Source organism: Ursus maritimus, unplaced genomic scaffold (assembly GCF_017311325.1).
Source record: "Ursus maritimus isolate PB19 unplaced genomic scaffold, ASM1731132v1 scaffold_2, whole genome shotgun sequence".
Taxonomy (NCBI): domain Eukaryota; kingdom Metazoa; phylum Chordata; class Mammalia; order Carnivora; family Ursidae; genus Ursus; species Ursus maritimus.
The window spans coordinates 43,241,058-43,261,245 of record NW_024424452.1 but is presented as its reverse complement, the minus strand read 5'-3'; the positions used below and the strand labels follow the sequence as shown (position 1 = coordinate 43,261,245).

General features: G+C 48.7%; 1 protein-coding gene and 1 long non-coding RNA gene across 4 annotated transcripts in view; one reads left to right on the top strand and one right to left on the bottom strand.

Annotated features, from left to right (window-relative positions):
* CADM3 (cell adhesion molecule 3) overlaps positions 1-5,421 on the bottom strand; it is a 29,415-nt gene extending 23,994 nt beyond the window's left edge. The window contains exon 1 of one of the 3 annotated variants that reach the window (XM_040635890.1): positions 5,226-5,421. In XM_040635890.1, the coding sequence (XP_040491824.1) occupies positions 5,226-5,307 (82 nt within the window). In that variant the 5' untranslated portion in view covers positions 5,308-5,421. The remainder of the gene's footprint in view (positions 1-5,225) is intronic. The other 2 variants (XM_040635889.1, XM_040635891.1) reach the window with 2 other exon arrangements.
* LOC103672064 overlaps positions 1-20,188 on the top strand; it is a 103,454-nt gene that overhangs the window by 10,554 nt on the left and 72,712 nt on the right. The window lies entirely within an intron of this gene.

Genomic DNA, 20,188 nt, shown 5'->3' with positions numbered 1-20,188 from the left:
TGGAGGGGGTTTTATTTTGCCACAATCAATTATGAATAAAAGTATCTTCTGAGGGAAATAGTGCCACAGAGCCTGTATCCCCTCAGAGGCACTAGGACATGAGAAAGCTCAAGTATGTCTTAGCATCAGATAGAGTGTGAGTTGTATCAGAGTCAGGGTGCCCTGAGCCACCCCAAATTGCCATGAACAGTCCAGTTGTCATCATGTATGGGAAAGAGAAGTGGATCATGCCTCTTAAGAAGGCATTTGTCTTCAGGACATTAGTTGGGACATTGATTGGGTCCGTCTCTTGACACTTAGAGAAATTTTAGTACAGGGACAAATCTAGTTCTGTCATCAGTACTTGTTGCTTCAGTGAAGAATATGGAGCTTTAATAAGCCTCTATTTTGCAAAAGTCTCAACAGCTTCATGTGTTCAAGACTCTTGAAAGCTGGGCTTCTCTGTGCTAGAAGGGATGGATCTCCTTGTTATAACATGGTTGGATTGGGTTTTTACTTGGGTTATAGGAGCCCTGAGCACCAGCTGGTTCTGACCTTGTAAAGAATCATCACTACTGCTGGTCCTAGAGGCAGAGGCAGGTCTTTGGCCCCAGAGACTTAATTCTCTCCAATTTATATTGCATGGAGTATTTGTTCTTAATTTGACTGAGTTTTTAGAGACCTGAATCGTTATCAATTGGCTTGTTTCTCCAGACTCCTTCTCTGATGGTTTGTTTCTCTCTATCACTTAAAAGCATTCCCGTGGGGATTGCTGTTCTCAGAGTTTATGGGTAGACAGACCTCTAGGACATGACCTCATCCAGGAAACAGTATGTTCCAGTATATGGGCCTATAGCCAATGGTTAAACAGGAAATGTTAAATTTTAACATGAAAAATGAGAGGAGGAGATATAATTACCAAAGCTCTCTAATGCCTTGGGGTGTTTCATTCAGTGGTCAGTAAGGAGGTAGTCCAGGCCACCCGTTGATTTCATGGAGCATCTGGAACCTAGGTTATCAGCCTTAGGTGACATTCCGTTACTGAGAAGCAGATGACAAAGCAGGATCATAGAGCCAGTGTGCAGTCTACTGGAGCAGGAAACAACAAAGAGTGTGACGCCTCACAGCCAACCCCCCTCCAGGGCTTTATCTCTCTGGTATAACTGAAGATATTACTCCTAGCATGTGACTTAAGGACAAGCAGCTTTGGATCCTTTTATTATGTGGACTACAAGAAAGTAGTATCAGTGAGGAGTACCAATGTCAAATGCAGGGATTGACAGAGCGATGGCACAACGACCCAATCTGCTGTTTCAAAGTGACCAGCACACCAAAAAGATGCCATCTGTGGAATTATATGGCTCAGAACTGTGAGTCACTCTCCCAAGTGAAGAGGGAATGTCTCCAACAAGGCACTCTTGAAATTAGACTTGGGCCCCCAGTCTTCCTCAGTTGGAAGAGGAAGGAGAGAGAGAGCATCTGAGGGCAGCGGGCTGGCTCCCTTGCTGTCAGGCGAGGACAGAGGACCTCAAGCTGCGTGTAGCAGAGGACCCAGGTGTCAAGGTTGTCGGGAGTGGGGATGGGCAGGAAGAAAGGTGAAAGAGCCACAGGTCTGTCTTCTCTCTTTCTAGAAGAGTAATTCTCCTTTGATCTGTTATACTTATGTGGTAAGGGAATTTCACATCTTCAAAACTGAAAGTGAGAAAACCACCATCCTGGAAGAAACTCCTTCGACCAGCAATGCTGCCTCACCGGGGAGAGCTTGGGGCAGAGTCCTCAGTGGGACGCTGGATGGCCAGGGGACATGGCACAGCTCGGGCCCTTCGTCAGACAGACTGGTTCCGCATGGAGTTCGCGAAGCTCTGGCATACCAGCGTCTCTCTGAAGGCCTTAGTTCCTCGGTGCCAGGAAACGCACGTCTATCCTTGTCGAGGGCTACAGCTGCGCTAGGGAGAGCACGGGAACAGGGACAGTGGTTACAGCTGCAGGGAGCAAGAAGCGGGATGGAGGAGGTCTGCCAGGCAGACCCGTGGGCAGCTCTGGAGTGAATGCTTTCTGGACTTCTTCGGCACATTGGGCATGAGCTCTACACTGGGCACCTGGCCAGGGGGCTGAAGAATGGATGGCAGTGGACAGAAGGTCATTGGAAAGGGAAAGATATTCATGTGTGGGGCAGTGTGGTACAAGGTTAACTTGCTACAGGCCGAAGCAAAGTCTGGCTATCCACCCATCCTCTACACTCAGTCAGCTCACAGCATGCTGGAAATAACTTGAGAAGGAAGAGCCCAAGGAAGGCTCGTCACAGTGCTGAATGTCGAGCTGTTTACCAGAGATCACCACAGAACACGTTAAGTTCATAGGCTTCATATCTACCGAACCTGGAGTGGCCAGCTTCTGCCAGGACCAGTGGAGAAATGTGAGAGGGAAGGAGCAGGTGGCAAACTGAATGTGCAAACGGGTCCTGGGCCTCCAGCCACAGCATGAATGGTAGGGTTCCCATAGCATTTCCCGCCCTTCTCCAGCCTCTCAGTCCCTGTTCAGCCTTATGAACCCTTAAAATGTGCTCTCCTCCAGGGAGCTCTATATCCCAGCAGCACATGATGTTTGTTTCCCTCCCTCTGCACGGAAGTAGCCGCTCTACCACACACCCTCGACCAGTCAAGCGTCCGCGTATTAGGGAATGTTGTCCTCACACTTTCACACCACATCACGTTTTGGGCAAACATCACCAAGTAGGCTATGCACTGCCTCGCTCCCTGCCTGGGGACCCAGGCCCCTCAGGGGCACCAGACCCACCTTCTGCACGATCCTGGTCAGAACGGTCATCAGATCACCATCCCTGAGCCTCAGATCTATGCTACTACCTCCCACATCAGAGCTGGCCACTTTAGGTCCAGAAACTAAGAGGTGGAATTAATTTAGATAAAGACTGTGTGGGTCTGTATGTCTTGTATCAGTAAGTCCCAGGACATCATTGCCCAGAGGACATATGTCCACTTTCTAGACAGATAATGCTCTGCAAGGAAAACGAGGCTTCATTTGACTCTTCCTTGGGAGCCGACCTCCCTCCCCATCCCTGACTTCCTGATCTCTCCTCTGGAAATTCTCCATTCCAAAGTTAGTGCCTTGTACTCTTTCCCCCCAGCACTGCTGGGACGTGTTTATAAATACGAGGACAGAGGGTTTCCCTTCCTCTCAACCTGACACCCAAGTAAGGGCTGGCCCCCCAGGTTGAGGCCCAAGACAAAATACTGTGTTTGGTGAAGAAAGACTTGGCTAGTATACAGATTTTCTCTGTTCTCCAATGTTTATGTCCTAGAGCTGAAGAGCTCCCAGCTTTCTGGGGTAACATCTTTCTGCGTAGGTCCCAGCCCAGGGCTGTCCGTCCCCACGACTGAGCAGGTGCAGTTTGGGTCACACTGTCTATGCTGAACGCAGCTAGGGGGGTGAGAAAGCCAGGGGCTGCAGTTGAAAGTCAAGGCCTAGTAGAGGAGCATTACTGAGACACACAGAGCCAGCAGTCTCTCCTTGCTTTGCACGTAGCTGGCCCTCGGGACCTCCTCACCTCCTCAGTGAGTAGGGTCATGAGTATAGTCCTCTGGGGAAGGGGGATTCCACGGAGGGGAGGGGCTGCTATCTCTGTGGTGACTAGGGCAGGAACTCCCTTTGGGGTGTTGATGGGTACAGCATGAAGGAGTCAGCCAGCCAGCTATAGGGAGGGGATCCCCAGTGTCCTCATACCAGCACAAGCTCCTTTATCATGATGGAGACAGGGCTGGGGGGAGGAGGTCAGGGGAGATGGAGAAATTATTCCTCCAGCACCCTGGCTCTTCGCCTGTTTTCTTCAGATGAAATTCTTTACATCATCCTCCCCAGTTTCAACCCCTCCCCTCTCCACCCCCACCCCGCCCTGGCCCTGTGCCCATCCCTGCTGGCCACTGGGTCCATAGCCCAGGAGCCGCCTCCCCTTTCTCCTCCCCTGCGGTTCTTTCTGTTTTTCATTGGCATCTGTCCGGGCATAGCCACCACCCTCCCCCTCACTCTCCCCACATCCCTTTGCTCCTCAGAGGTCCTGTCCCCTCTCCCCCTACTGCTGCCCAGCCCTCCTCCGACTGGGCAGAGGAGACCGGAGGATGCATTCCGTTAGTCCCTCCACTGCCTGCCCTCCCTCCTCAGGGGACCTGAGGCTCTGAGCCATGGCTCCCTTCCTGGGCTCCCTACAAACTGTCCCCTGCCACCCCATGAACCGTCAGCAGCCTTTAAGAAAACTGAGGGGCCCCCACAGCGCTGACCTACATAGCCGGGTCCAGGGCGGGAGGGGCTCTTCCCCAAGTCCCCTCACCCTGGCCCCGCCTCCCTGCTCCCCCCACTCTCTTCCTTGTCTCTTTGCTTACAAACCTGAGAAGGCTTGAGTTCCCACCTGGGGCAAAGGGGACCAGGCGAGCTACCCACCCCACCCCAAATCTGGCAAAATCAGTGCTTAGACCAGGATAGCTTTGGGTTTTCTCGGCATCCTCCTTCCCAAATATCTTGATCTTTCCTTTTGCCCAACCTTCCCCCACCTCCTCCGCTCCTGTCTGGGTTTCTTTTCCCAGCTGCTGCCACCACTAGGGATACTGCCATCCTGCCCCCCCCCCCCGCCCTGTGTTGTTGTTTTGCTCCAAGGAGAAGCCCCCCCCTTACTTGCCCACGCCCCCCTCGGCAGCCTCACCCAGGCCCCTTCCCTGCCCACTCGGAGCTGTGCCGCGGGTGGGGGCGGGCGGGGGAGGGGCAGCGATGTTTGCATACAGCAGTTTGGGGGTTTGCACTGGCTATCCAACCCCTCCAGACACATACACAAACCCCCGACACACGCCCTGACTGAAACGGCGACAGATCTCACTCCGCCCCCAACACACACTGACACAGACATACACAGATACTGACACAGAAACGCAGAGGCAGACACCAACACAGACGCGCACACCCAGACACACGCACAGGGACCGCGGCACAGCCAGACCCGGGGCTGCTGCGAGCTCACCGAGCCCGGTGCACACGCAGACAGCCAGGCGTACAGCAGGTGCACAGCCGGCACACCCCAGACCCACACCGACACGGATGCCCGGGCAGACCCACCCGGGTACAGCAGCGGCAGCGACTGGAACCCCCGCTTCCAGACAAAGCCCACAGGCTCCCCCGCCCTGCTGCGATTGGAGCCCCCGCCCCGTTACCCCCACCCAACACCGCCCCCCCCCCAAACTCACCGTCCTGGGAGAGGTTGGCCCCGCCGGGCGCCCCGCAGCAGGCGAGGAGCAACAGCAGGGGCAGGGCGGAGGGGCCCCCCATGGCGCGTCCCGGCCGGCACCCCGCTACGCGCTGGCGAGCCTGGGTCCCCGGGGGCGGGGGCTGGGCAGCGGGTGGGCGACGACGCTGACCGACAGGGCGCCCCCGAGCCACTTCGGAGCCCGGGGCCGAGGCGGGGACCGGGAGGGAGCCGGCGCTGCTGCAGTCGCGGGGATTAAATAGGGCGCTCGGAGCAAACCATTCGGTTGGAGGTGGAGGGGGGGCGGCGGGGGGTTGGGCTGGTCGCGGGGGGGCCAAGCTGCCGCATTCCCCACTCCCCCCTCCTCTCACACCCCCTCCGCTCCCTCGTGGTGCCTTCCACCTTCTCCCCCGGGAGCTCCGCCAGCCGGGCGCGGGTGTGGAGCCGAGGGAGGGAGCTGGCTCAGCAGTGGGACCCGGCGCGCACCCCTCTTAGGCTTGGGTGGAGGGAGGGGAGCCGGGCAGGGCCTTGGGCCAGCTGGCGAGAGCGGCCACTGCAGGCCTGGGCAAGGGCGTGCCCACTAGCCTGAGATCCTCCAGCCCCGCCCTCCCTCTTTTGGCAACTGGGGAACCCCATGAGCCCTGGGGCCCCCTATCAAGAGTGTTGCCCAGCGACATCTCCCCATGGGTAGCCAGTTACCCTGACCATTCTCCTAAACACATATCCCTAGCTCCTCTGACCCAAGAGCCCCCAAGTATCTGTCCAGCAATAACGTGTGGCCCCAGGCAGTTTCCCTTGAAAGACTTCTTGGAGCAAACCCCCAGGCCATGGGAATCAACATTTCCCTCAATCCCTTGTTCAAGAAACGACTCCCCCTTTAAAACCTGCACTTCAGACTCTTGCCCAACCAAGCAGCCTACAAAGCAACTCTGTAGTTCCCCCCCTCCGCCCCGTGATCCTCCCTATCCTCCCTTTACTCCCAGCCCTTCCCCCCAGTATTTTTTCTTCTTTCTTCATCTTCTGAGGACCTCGTTCTTCCTTCTCAGGTTGTAAGTAAAACTCTTGGGTGAATGGTCTGATCCGCAGACCCTGGGGAAGACGCCTTTTTTACGGAGCCATGCCTCTGTGGCTAATGCAGCTCTTGTCCCTGAGGCCAGATGTAAGATGGATGAGAGAGGCAGGGCCTTTGCACTTGCTTTTAGCTTGAGAGTCCCAAGTCCCTGGGGTTTCCTGTTCTGCGTGATCCGTGTATTTCTGGAAGACTCTTGGTACATCTCAGAAAGGGATCCCTCGAAGTCAGTTTTGCTCAACCTTACTTTGGGGTATACATTCCTAAATTTCAGACTCTCTGAATCAAAGAATTTTAGCTATATAAGGATTCTTTAAAAACGTTTGGTACAACCCCGTATTATACAGGTGCAGCTGAGGTGGTAGGGGGTTAACTGCCCTTCCGAGGTTACACTGACAGTTAATAGTAGCAAACGCAAGTGGTGGTGAGGACGTGGGGCAATATGATCTCCAAAGTGTCTTCTAGTCCCATAAGCCATGTGTCGCCCCTGGGTGGTGGGCTGGGATGCATGTCTTCCAAGCCCTACACCAGCCCCCTTTCTGCACTGAGACTGTGCCTCACCATGGGAAGCTGTCCTGTTTGGGTCATCTTTCCCCTCTCTGACCGGCTTTCTCAGCCCTCTGTGATGGACTTAACTGTTTGCCACCTAATAGTTCAGGAACAAGGATGTGGGAGGTACTCCGTAATCGGGAAAGCTCCATATCAATGTGAGTCACTGATGGAGAGACCAGTGAATATTCTCTGGGAAGCTCCTTCAAGATGGTCAGAATGCTGCCGCACTGTTTCTCTGTTTCTAGAATCTGTGTGTAGTCTCTGGGAGAGGAGCTCTTTCTGCCTCGTGCTTGTTTCCTGAGTGTCTGGGTAGTTATTTAGAATTACTTGCAGAAGTTTTTGGCCACCTCGGGCTGTCTGACTTCCTTGCTTTCCCATATTTCAGTGACTCCAAACCATTCTGCTCCCTGGGGCTCCCTGATGTCTTAAAATCTCTGAGAGATTAAAATGGAGGGGGGAGTGTGGTTGAAGGCTTACAGACCAGGATGCAAGAGAGAGGAGAGGCCAGAAAAGAAGATCGGTCTTTCTGATAGTGGTGGGACCAGGTTGGCATGAGTTCAGTCCCAAAGAGAAAAAGAAGGAGTGGGTGTGTTTTCAGAGAGAATGGGGCTTCAGAAGGGAAGGGTCAGGCTCTCCTAGTTAAAGGGTCTTGATGGCTAAAGAGTATTATCTTTGGAGGTAGAAGAAGCCATAGAGATCATCTGAGTGGCTTAAGAGAGGACAGGTTAGTGTCGCAGGAGTGAGAGGGGACGGGTGTGATGGGACAGCAGGATAGGGGATTAGGTCCCAAGCTCCTCTAACTAATCATCTTTTCCATCTGCTGCTCCGCGGTGATCCCCTTCTGCTTGCCCTCTCTTAATTCTCTAACTACTGCTGGTCTGGCCCCACCCTCTACTGTAACTGCACCGGAGGAAGACCAAAGGTGGGAGGAGAGGGGAGAGCTGTGTTGGAGAGACTATTAAGGCTAGCAAATGAAACTCTGGAATGCTCTTTTCCTACTGGCTCCTTTTCCTTTCTCTGCATCATCAGCATCAGTTTGGCAGCACTTTAGGCCTTGGGAATAGGAAGCAGACATTGGCTTTTAGAATTATAGAATGAAAGAGTATTAGAGTTGTAAGCAACCTACAAGATTACCTAATCAATGCCCCTTGTTGAACGGATGAAGAAGATGAGGCTCGGAGAAGTTAAGTGACTTCCCACGGTCACACAGGTGCACAGTAAAGGGGTTGCCCATGTTGGATAGGGAGGCAGATAGTCCCCTCGGGGGCAGGAGGAATAAGGAGAATCACTGTCAGTACTTCTGAGCAGTGTACAAATTGAGGAATTGCTCAGTCCTGCATGTCTCTGAGTGAAAGGGTCGTTTCTCCTGCGCATGTGGATGTCTCCTTTGGGAATAACTCTTTGCTTGTAATCATTCCAGTGCCCTTTGTGCATGCGCACACACCCGGCATCTCACTCCTATTCACTAGAGTAGAATTTTTGCAAAGCAAGACTGACCTACAAGGATTATCCCCCTCATGTAAATAGGTAAAATAAAAGTATCCATGTTGGATTGTGATCTCTATGGTTACTTTCCACTCTAGAATGCTGTGACACACAGTATGCATTTCCAAGAGACTTGCACAAAGTGTGGAGCAGGTTGTCTGTGGGATTAAAGAGCTGGTAGCTACAGTGGAGGCTGGGGGCGGGGGGCAGAGAAGGAGGGTGGAGAGAAGGCGGGTTTTGGCTCCTGGATGCTCCTGTCCACTCAGCAACAGCCCAGGGAGCTGGGGGTGTGGAATGTGGTGCTGGCCCCAGGGCTGGGCTAGACGCAGCTGTGTGGGCCCTGGGCATTCCTTTCCCCACGCTGCTCCTGCTCCTGCTTGGGATGGGAGGGGGCCTCCGCCGAGCAGGGCGAACACTGGGTATTATCCAGGAGGGGGATGACCGCACCTGTAGGAACAGCCCAGAAGACTGGGCTCCGTTCTGCTCTGGACTCTAATCCTTCTCGTCCCTATGACTTTTCCTTTATCAGTGAGTTCTACGTGGGATTCCACATGGCTTTTCTCTTTAATTTTCCACCCAACTAAACCAGTACTCTTCGTACTGCTTCCTTCTTCCATTATCCAGTTTTAATTAACCCCATCCTTAATAATCACCTCTGTATGCATTTTAATTCTAACCTTAATTGAATTCTAATTTCAATCCTAACCCTAATCTATTACAGACTCTAACTATTAATCCTAATACCAACCCCAATTTAATTGTCAATTTGAGCCAGCATCTTCATTCTAACCTGCTATGAGCCAGGAACTAGGACGGCAGCACACACATAATAAAAATGATCACAGGTACCATTTGAGAACCCGATGTTTGCCACATTTGGCACTGGGGACTTTTCTACGTGCAGAGCATCTCATTGAGGGACTGGAGAGTACCTGAAGGTGGTTGGAATTATTAGCTGCCTTACGAATCTGAGGAAACAGAGGCTTAATGAGATTATGTCATTTGTCAACAGTGGGTCCAAATCTACTACTTAAGGTCCGTTTGAGCTTAAAGCCTATGCTCGTGCCTCTTTCTGCCAACATATACTTTCTGATCAAGCCTTTCCTAAAATCCTAACTAAATCTGACTGGAGTGACTTCTAAAATACTGAGTTTCTTGGGAGAGTATTATTAGTTTAGGGTTTTTATTTGTTTGTTTGTTTAGTAAGTAGTGGTACAAAATAGAAACCAACCAAATACACCAACAAAAGAAGCCCAAATCTCCCTGCCCAGAACCCCATTGACACTTTAAAAACATGAATATATTTGTGAAGTTAAAATAATCAAACTATAGACAGAAACAAACTGAAAGAAAAGCTGCCTTTTCCTTCCCAGACTCCATGAATTCCGCCCCCTCCCCCACCTCGGGCGGGGGGACATTGTTGGCATTGAATTTGTCCAGCAGCCGGGCCTCCCACAGCATATCAGAACAGCAGATAAAGTCAAGGTCAATACCTACCCATGAAATCACCCTAGGTATATATATGATTTAGGCATGAGAATCGCTAGACCATTTGAATATATGTTTAACAGTAACTGTTAAAGGCCAACGATATGCCAGGTGCTACACAAAGTTCTTTGCAGTTAGTATTCCTTTTGGTACTCCCGAGCTTTCTGGACAGCATGCATTACCCCTGCTGCATAGACAAGCATGATCGTGTCTGAGCCTCAGGTGGAGATAAAGCCTGGAGAAACCAAATGACTGGCCCAAGAGCACAGACACGGGGCTGAGAGATCCAGATTTCAGATACAGATTTGTCTTACCCCGGAGCCTACGTGTTCAGCCCCTGGGTTTAGCCAGGAGACTTGTTAGATAGAAGAGGTCATTTGAGCTTTGTTCTGCAGGAGGGAAGAGGCATTGCTTGACATTAGAGAGGAGGCTGACCTGAGAGACTGTAGGAGGACGCAGATCGATCCGGGAGGAGGCAGTGCAAGGGGAAACGGAGCAGGACGACTGGAGGACAGGGGGAGCGAAAGCAAGGTGCGAGTCATCGGGGATGCGACAAACATGAGCTGAGACTGGGGACAGTTTTTGTGATAAATTCAGGCAAATATAAAATCATGCAATAAATGTGTGTGCCACTATTGCTTGGGCGACGGGCTGATTGATGTATTTCGGAAAGACAGTAGACACACATAATCGTCTGCAAACAAAAATACACATTTTCGGTTACACGGGTATCTGCAGGCTCTCCAACGAATATCTCGGCTTCCTTCTCCTTGTGTTCTGTGCTCCAGCAATATTAAATGGCTTGTAATTTCCCAAACACACCGTGTTGTTTCATGCCTCAGTGTCTTTGCACATACTGTTTCCTATACCTGGATTGCCCATCTCATTAAGTCTGATGAAACTGGTGCTCGTGTTTATCTATCCAAACTTTGATTAGGTGCCGCTGCCTCTCTCAAGTTTTCTAGCCAGAGATAATCACTCCTTGCTCGGTGCTGCCACTGTAAGGAATATAAACTCCCCCTGTTATCCTTCTTTCATGGTGGTGCAAGGGTTTCTCTGGGTTTTTCTTCGCTAACTGTGAGCTCTTTGAGGGCAGGAATGATATTTCACGAATCTTGTTATTCCCAGTGCTTAGCCTAGAAACAGAAAAATAGATTCTCAGTTAATTCTACTGCATTTAGCTGAAATAGCATATTTATAAACACAGAGGCTTGAGGAACCATTTTTCTCCAGAAGTCCATACATGTATGTAACCAGCCACATTTCACCGACATATTCCCCGCAGTTATGTGTGGGTTCAAGTAGGTACAATGTGTCCAAAATAACTTGAATGATTCAAATACACACGGACATGTATATCTAACCACTTATTCAAGATACGTTTTTGTCATTTTTGGAATCAAGAGCTTTCCACATCCTTTTGCATATCTCCAGTTGTGGAAAATTTTCATCCTTTGAGGATGGCTTTTAATTTTGAAAATAGCCGAATGTCCTTAGGATCCAAGCCTTATGGATAAGTGGCGGCTCGTGTTGGGTAGTACAAAAACAGGACTTGGCTGTGAGGTAATGGCAAATGACTTACAGGTTGACTAATGTGGTAGCTGTTAAGGCAGTTTCCAAAGAGGAGGTCTAGAAAATTTCTAAGCAACGACATTCTGGTCTATTTGTTAATACAAACAAAATTAAGCAAGAGCGTTGTCATTTTGTACTCACACCTGGTGGACATACTTGCGTGGATATAAGAACACAAGTGATCGTATGTCCAAGAATAGAACTCTCTGATCATTCTCTCATTCTTTCATTTGTAGCTATGGAGTTTTTATGTGCAATGCACAATGCTAGTTGAAATCGGATGTTTTGACCCAGCTGTTTTGTTGCAATCTAGATCAAAAAAAAAAAAAATCTGTAAACCCCCAGGTTTCATTTTTTTCAATTACAAAATAAAATAATCAGTGGATGTTCTTAACCCCATCTCCAATTTCTACCCCAGTTTTGAGGCTTTTTTTATCCGTGCGGAAATATACAAAAGTCAGGGATAGGATAACATTCAGGGATGCAAAATTCTTGGTAATTAAGACTAGTCTGGCAGTAATGGTTTGCTTTTAGAATCATAAGATAGGAGTGAATGTTAAAAATGCTACAACAAAATGTCAGTGTCTGGTGCTGGGCTCTCGAGATGAGCAAGTCTGAAACTAACCTTTAAGGAGCTCAGAGTCCAGTAGGGAAAACAGGCATGTAAGCACATAATTGCTACACCGTGTGACAATACTGTGATACAATTCCAAGCATGGCCCGTAGAATCACAGAAGAGGCAGAGATTACATTTGTGGGGAACATTAAGGAATCACTGGGACTCCACCAGGTATAAAAAGGATGAAGGCATTAACAAAAGAGGGGAGAGTGTATGCAAAAGCAGGAAAGTGAGAAGCAGCCTGGTTATTGTCGCTAGATGGTGAGAGGAATTTATGCCAGAGATAGCTCCTAATTTTGCAGACCAGGAGCCACTGGAGGGTTTTCAGCAGGGAAATGTCAGTGCCGGATTTGCATTTCAGAGCGATAACTCTCGCAGGAGTGGATGGATGGACTGGGCGATACACGTCATTTGATTCAGAAGGCTGACCCTTCAGGTGACCGCAGATCCAGTATCGAGACATTGAGTGGGACCCGCTGAGTGTGGGCTTGTCTGATCCTGTGGGCAGAGTAGAGAGAACACCCAGAACACAGCTTTACGACCCAGCCATCACTACCCCCTGTGGACAGTGCTGTGGAGACAGGAGCTTGAAGTTGTGTCGAGGATGGGGGTAGGTACGATGGCCAACTGTCCTGACTTTCCAGGGACTGAGGCGCTTTCCAGAACTTTCAGTGCCAAGATTGGGAAAGTCCTGGATAAACTGGGATGGTTGGTCAACACACAGTATCTCAGTGGCCCCTGTTACTCAGACCATCTCCCTGGCAACCAGCTGGGGGTCATCTCCAGGGCAGACTGCAGGGGAAGGAAAGCTGAGTTATTTTATGTTTTAGGGGAGGGGAGAGCTGGGAAGGGGTGGGGGATAGTGGTGATTCAGAAGAGCTAAGCCAGTTGAACGGAAAAGAGACAAGAAAGACTAAGTGGGAGACAGAGTGTGGAGGTTGGTTTCTGCCCAGGACCCCACCTCCGCTCTCTGAGATGCTGGGCTCTCTGCTGGTGGTAGGGAACATTGCAGACTCAAAAGAACAGGCATTTGCAAAGAGTGAACGTGTGTATTTAGTTTTTCCTTCCTGCATAAGGTTCATATATTCATGCATACATTTATTCATTCAACGTTCGTGGAAGGCTTACTGTGCAGATGCTCTACCATTTAGTCTTCACATATGACTTGAAGGTAGAGTTATTCCCATTTTCCAGATGAGGAAAATGAGTCTTAGGAAATGTGGTAACTTCCTTTGAGTCGCACATGACCTGGTAGAGCTGAGATCTTAACTTAGCCGTCTCCAAAGTGCCCGGTCATTCCAGCAAACCAGTATATCCACCTGTTACAAATAATACAGATCGTCAGGCGTATTTGGTTTTGTAACCTTGTAATAAAGATTCCCAGCCTCACTGTTAGCAAGTGCCCCCAGATGATGCTCGGACCCCGACAGTCCTGAGAAACCACCTGCCATGGCCCCGTGTCTCCTCGCAGAGACGCTGCTGACTCCTGAGAGAGCCCCATGTGTAAGTAGCTCAGTAGAATACAGTTGGGGTAAATTTTAAAAACAAAACATAACCGAGTTTTTCAGTTAATAATTTTCTTGACATTTTCTCTGTAGTGATTGCTGTTTATTATTTATAAAGCCCTGCGCAGTCCGGCCCTTTCCTAGCTCTCTGATGCCCTGTAACCTGAGGGCATCTGTCTCTGACACACCCAACCTTTGAGCTCGCTGGCTGGCCCTCCAGAGCCGGAACCTTCCCTCTGCTCTGGAGAAGGCTGCTCTCGCACATCTCAGCTTCAGTGACGTCTCCCCTGAGAGGCCTTCCCACGGCCTTGCAAACACCTCTCATTTTCGGCTACAGTCTTAATCATGTGTCTTTGGCTTGTGTATTCGTGGTCTGTGCTGCTTCTGGTAAAAGCTCCACAAGACAGGGAAGACCTGTTGGCTTGGATCACAGCTGTTGCCAGGAGCAGAAGGATAGCGTACATAACAATGTCTGGCACGTAGTAGGTGTTTATTGAATGTTTTATTCAATGTTTGCATAAATGCATGAAAGAGAACACTCTCTAGGGCTGCCTGGGTGGCTCAGTCAGTTAAGTGGCTATGTTGGCTCCTGGGATCTAGGGATCCTGGGATGGAGCCCCTTGTCAGGCTCCCCACTCAGCAGGGAGTCTGCTTCTCCCTCTCTCTCTGCCCGTCTCCCCTACTTGTGCTCTCATGCTTTCTCTCTCTCTCTCTCAAATGAATAAATTAAAAAAGATCTTTAAAAAAAACCAACACTCTCACTCCTCACACGGGAGAGAGCATGCACATTCTTCGGCTTTACAATCAAGAACCTTTTTCTCTCTGCCATTTAAGCTGTTTCCCTCTGGTTCATGAAAGAAGACGTCTTTCCTCTTCACCAGCTGTGATGTAGCATCTTCTGGGGGCTCTGAGACTGTTAGTAACTTGTCCCTCAACCTCCCGGGTGTCAGGTGAATGTGTCCTAAGCCTAACCTCCTGCCATTCTTTTCTCATTGGAACCTCTTCTCTGACCCTCTTTAAGATAGTCGGGTTCAGACCAGGTCCTGGTAGGTGAGTAAGGCCCTGTCTTATGGTTATGAGCATCTCATGCTCCTCCTGGCTCCCTTGTGTGTTTTCCTGCTGTTCTTTTTTTTTTTTTTCCCAAGAGGGATGACCATTTTTATTTTATTTCTTAAAAGATTTTATTAGAGAGAGAAGAGCACAAGCAGGGGGAACGGCAGGCAGGGGGACAGGGAGAAGCAGGCTCCCCACGGAGCATGGATCCTGATGTGGGGCTTGATCGGACCCTGGGATCATGACGTGAGCCACCCAGGCGCCCCATTTTTCTGCTGTTCTTGATTTAATCTCTTTGGTTAATTCACGGTCATTTGTGGTCCATTTTGGTTCTAATACCTCTGTAAGCCCTAAATTCCAGAGCTTGCTACTGCTAAGAGTGGGATCCCCTCACCAGGTGACACCTGATGAGATTTGCCACCAGATCCCACTCCAGGGCTTCGTCGTGCACTAGTCCCCGCACCTGTGCGTACCTGTCAGGCAGCCCAGTGCTGCTGCTGTTCTGGTGGCTGAGCCAAAAACACACTTACGGTGTTTTCACTCCACCCATGTGAGCCCTGGCTTGTGTTTGGCGGACCAAGATGGCCCGGGAGTGACTGTGTGTCCTGCTCTAAGAATGTTAAGCAAGATCCTGCCTTTCCTGACTCATTGAAGACATAGTGTGGGAAGGGAGAAAGTATGGATCTTGAAGTTGGGCTCCCCTGTGCTTGAAGATGGACCAACTGGGCCACTTCCTTGGTTTGAGATCAGTCTTTTCACTTGTTAAATGTTAGATTTTACCATCCACTGTCCCCGTTGGCTTGTGGTGAAGAGTGAGGACATTCATATTCATGTGAAACATGGATCTGATCTAAGAACTCAGTACATGTTAGTTCCCTCTCTCTGTGCCCCCTTCACCCTGGAGCAGAGACGTGAGGGATTGTCTCCGGCTGCCTGGGTGGACCACAGACTCCTGCTCGGTGCCTGTGTCTGAATAGAAATTGCTACCTGGATCTGGAGTCTCAGTTGCAACTCCTTGATCTCCTCCCCGAGCCGCCGTTCAGCCTGCTCTCTGCTACCCTCGTGTGGCCACCCTGACCCCGCGCCATTCCCAATCCTCTGCTCCCTCGGTGTGGTGGCTTGCTGTAATGCAGCCGCTCCCAGCTTCTTGGCCAGACCGGCTCCTAACTGCTCTGTGTTTCAAACACACACATAAAACAGAGTTCAGTTTAATTTCAGACGCGTCTTTTGAGATAATATCCCTTCTAATATGCATCTCATCTGTAAGAGCTGCTACAGAAAACATGGTGAGAGTTTGGGTGCCAGTAAGGTCGCTTCGGGTTTCAAATCCCATTATCTGGTGCTTTGATCGGCACAAAGTTCTCTGACCCATGAGTACTGAGACAACAGTATGTTGCCATAGGTTATTATTTTTGTTTTTTTTTTTTAGGATTTTACTTATTTGTTTATTTGAGAGAGAGTGCGCACAAGCAGGGGGAGGGACGGAGGGAGAGGGAGAAGCAGACTCCCTGCTGAGCGGGGAGCCCCATGCAGGCCTCAGTCCCAGGACCCTGAGATCATGACCTGAGCCGAAGGCAGACGCTTCACCAACTGAGCCACCCAGGGACCCCTCCATAGGTTATTTAGTTATAGAAATCCCCTCTTTTTGCCCTTAAATTCAGATCTCTGCTCCCACCTCTCCTGCTTGCACGGCTGTCCAGCAAGAGCGACAAGCCTTATTTGGGATACAGTAAATACATTCTTCTGTTTGAAAAACTTTGAGTATGAGAATAAAGGGATTCATTTGGTGAGGTAAACGAAATTTGAGAGTGTAGGACTTGAACACCAGACACTAAAGAGGTTTTTGGTTTGTTTTTGTTTTTGTTTTTTTGAGAGAGAGCAGGGAGGGGCAGAGGGGCAAAGAGGGAGAGAGCGCGAATCTTAAGCAGGCTCCACCACCCGGTACAGAGCCTGATGCGGGGCTCGATCTCACAACCCTGAGATCATGACTTGAGCCAAAATCAAGAGTTGAATGCTTAACCAACTGAGCCACCCAGGCACCCCCGCAGAGTTTTATCTTTATCCCAATGTCAGTGAGAAAAATTTTGTAACAGGTTGTTATGTGATTGAATTGGTGTTTAAAGATTAACTCTCAGATTCACGATGACAAGGGTGTTAATTCTTTCTCCCTCTTAATCTGTAAATTCAGTGCAATCCCATGCTAAATCCCAATATTTTATTTTGTTTTATTTTATTTTTGAAGATTTTATTTATTTATTTATTTGCGAGCAAGTGAGAGAGGCAGAGAGAGAGAGAGAGAAAGCGAAAGCAGGGGGAGGAGCAGAAGCTGACACCACGAGCAGAGCCCACTGTGAGATCATGACTTGAGCTGAAATCAAGAGTCAGATGCCTAACTGACTGTACCAGGTTCCCCCCAATATTTCATTTTTATGGAACTTGATCAGTTGATCCTAACATTCCCTTAGAAGAGAAAGTCAGGTATAGCCATATGTGTGTGTGTGTATGTGTATATATATATATATATTAACACATAGGGTTGAGGAGGTTGGGGAGATGGTGTTCCAGCTATCCTTCAGTTACTTTAAAATTATAGCAATGAAAACATTGAAGTATTGTCCAGGAATACACAAACAGTTCAATGGAACAGGAGAGAGATCACGGTCACAAACCGATATGGAAATTTAGTGTATGAATTTAGTGTATGAAGAATCATATACTATGTTTCTAATATAGAAAATTTTAGTGTATGAAGAATCATATACTATGTTTCTAATCACTGACTAAGGGTTGGACTGTTTAATTCATGGTATTAGAATAACAGATTATCTATTTGCCAGTTGGTGTGGGGTAGGTTGAGCCCTCCCTCATACCATAGGCAAAAATAAATTTCAGCTGGACTGAGTTACAAATTTTGTAAACAAAACAAACCAAAAAAAAGAAAAGTTAAACACTATAGAAAAATTTGTTTAATGTCAGAGTGGCAAAGACCTTCCTAAAGACACAAAACCCAGAATCCATGAAAGAAAGGACTGACAAGTTTTACTGCTTGATAGTTTTTAAATGATATAAATGTAGATACCATAGACAAAATTTAAAAGTAAGTTACAGTCTGGGGACAATTTATTTACAACACATATAGCTGAGTATTACATGGATAGCATGCAAAATATCTAACAAATACACATAAGAAGCTGACAGTCCAAAAGAGAAGTAGACAGAGTATATGAGTAGGAATTCTCAAAGAAATATTAAACATCTGAAAATGTGGTCACGGCATTTGGATTTGGAGAAACACAAGTTAAAGCAACAAAGAGACCTGAGATTGTTAAAAAATATCAAAGACCTAGGGGCAGCAGTCAGTTAAGCCTCTGACTCTTTGTTTCTGCTCAGGTCATGATCTCAGGGTCTTGAGATCCAGCCCCGTTCCCGGCTCGATGCTGAGCACAGAGGCTGCTTGAGATTCTCTCTCCTTCTCCCTCTGCCCCTCCTGCTTGTGTGTGCTCGCGGGCTCTCGCGCTCTCTCAAGAAATAAATAAATTGTAAAAAGTATCAAAGACCCATCAGATTGTTAAAAATTAAAATGATGGATCACATCCAGTGTTGGCAAGTGTTTGGGGAAATAGGCACCTTCGTCTATTGTTAGTGAAAATGTAAATTGGGGCAGCCGTCTTAGAGGTATTTTGGCAGAATGGATCAAAATTTGTGCTATGTCCACAAATCCGTGCTGCACGTCTAGTCACACGAGCGCCGTGATTTATGTGCATAGATGAGCATTGTGTTGTTGTTCCCAGTAGTGAAAAATGGCAAACAACTTAAATATCCATCAATAGCGAATTGCTTAAATAAATTATACTAGATCCGTACTTTGTAATGACACAGAACAGTTAAAAAGAATGAGGTAAATTTATATATACCGACTTGGAAAGATAACCAAGATGTATTGTTGAATGAAAATACAAAGAAGTACACATGCTATTATCCTTTTAGTATAAAATAGGAAAGAAGCCTAAAACGATATATGGGCCTAGGTTACGTTCCGTCTACGTGTAAATGTGTGTTTAAGTATGTGAACTGCTCCTTACCGGCTGTGTGACTTTGGACGAGCTGCTTAACCTCTCAGTATTTTATTCTCCCTGTGTGGAGAATAGAGATAATAATAATCATACATATCCCCTGGGGTTGTATAATATGAAAAAATAAATTAATCTATTTAAAGGTCTTTGAATAGTACGTGGCACATGGTAGACACTTGACTGTCCCGATTATGCAGATCCACATTCAGCTTGGAAACTGATGAGTTCTGGGGTGGGAGTGAGATTTAAGTCATAAGGGAGGGGGACTCTAATTGTTTATATGATAGACTTAATTTTTTTTATAGTGATCGTGTGCTTAAAAGTGATCGGGTGATTAAAAAATAATTTTAAAAGCTTATTCTAAGGAGATCTGTTAAAAGATAATTATAGAAATGCCAGAACGACGTCAGGCAGTTCGGAGCTGGGCTGGCGGCATCGGGAACAGAAAGGAGGTGCTCTGGTGGGTGTTGGTTGTGGGAGGGGAGGGAGGGAAAAGGCCGTTGCCACTCTTAGTTTGGGGGTATGAGAGATTGATCTGAAAAACGCTGAACCATGGAGTCTCGGCATGAGGTGTAGTATTTTGAGATGGAGGAAGGAGAGCTTTGTTTAAACTGCGTTGAGGGTAGGCTTCTGGGACCTTTCAGTAGACTGCACGTGGAGCCTGGAGCCCTGGGCAAAGCTGACTGTCTCGATACCACTTTGAGGTAGAACAGCGGGAAAGGTCTCAAGTTCTCGGGTCTCATTGTAAGGGTTCCCATGTCGTATTTCCATTATAAAAATAAGTGTGGCATTCTCGAACAGTCTCTAGGCTAGGGAGACAGAGACCTGTTCTAGTCCATTGTTTATCCATTTTCCCCCACAAACATGTATTGAGTAACTACCACCTGCCAGGCACTGTGCGGACTGACAAGACAGAAGGGGCTCCTGTGGCTCGAGGTCCAGCAGGACACAGACGTGCGCACAGTGGGGGCAGCGCCGTGTGCTCTGTGCTCCAAGAAGCGTGTGCGCAGGGACAGTCACGGTGTGAAGCTGGGTGGGCTCCAGTCTGCGGGGATTCAGGTGGGTGTTGGGGAAGATCTTACAGAAAAGGAGGTGAATGACCTGAGTCTTGAAGGAGGAGGAGCGGTTTCCAGGTGGATGTGGGAGCGTGGGAGCGGGAGAAGGGCAGGGCCTTCCAGAAAGAGGAAACAGCGCTTACCAAGGCGCAACCAGAACCGTGTGTGTGTGTGTGTGTGTGTGTGTGTGTGTGTGTGTGTGTGTGTGTTTTAGGGAATAAGAAGTATTTTGGCTTGTGCTGCATAAGGTTGGAAGTGGGTGGGGAATGATAGTAAATAAAGCTGAGAAGAGAGGCAGGGATCAGACTGTAGATGGCCTTTAGGCTCTTCTCTGGGCTACAGGTTTTCCTTCCAGAAAAATCACCACTGCTCTGTCAGCCGTGTGGCAGAGGAAGGAAGGGGAAAGGCCAGGTGCAGATAGACACGTGAGGGGTTATGAAAAGATTCCAGTAGGCCTGCGCATGAGCCAGGGGCAGCTGGATCTGAGGGCCGC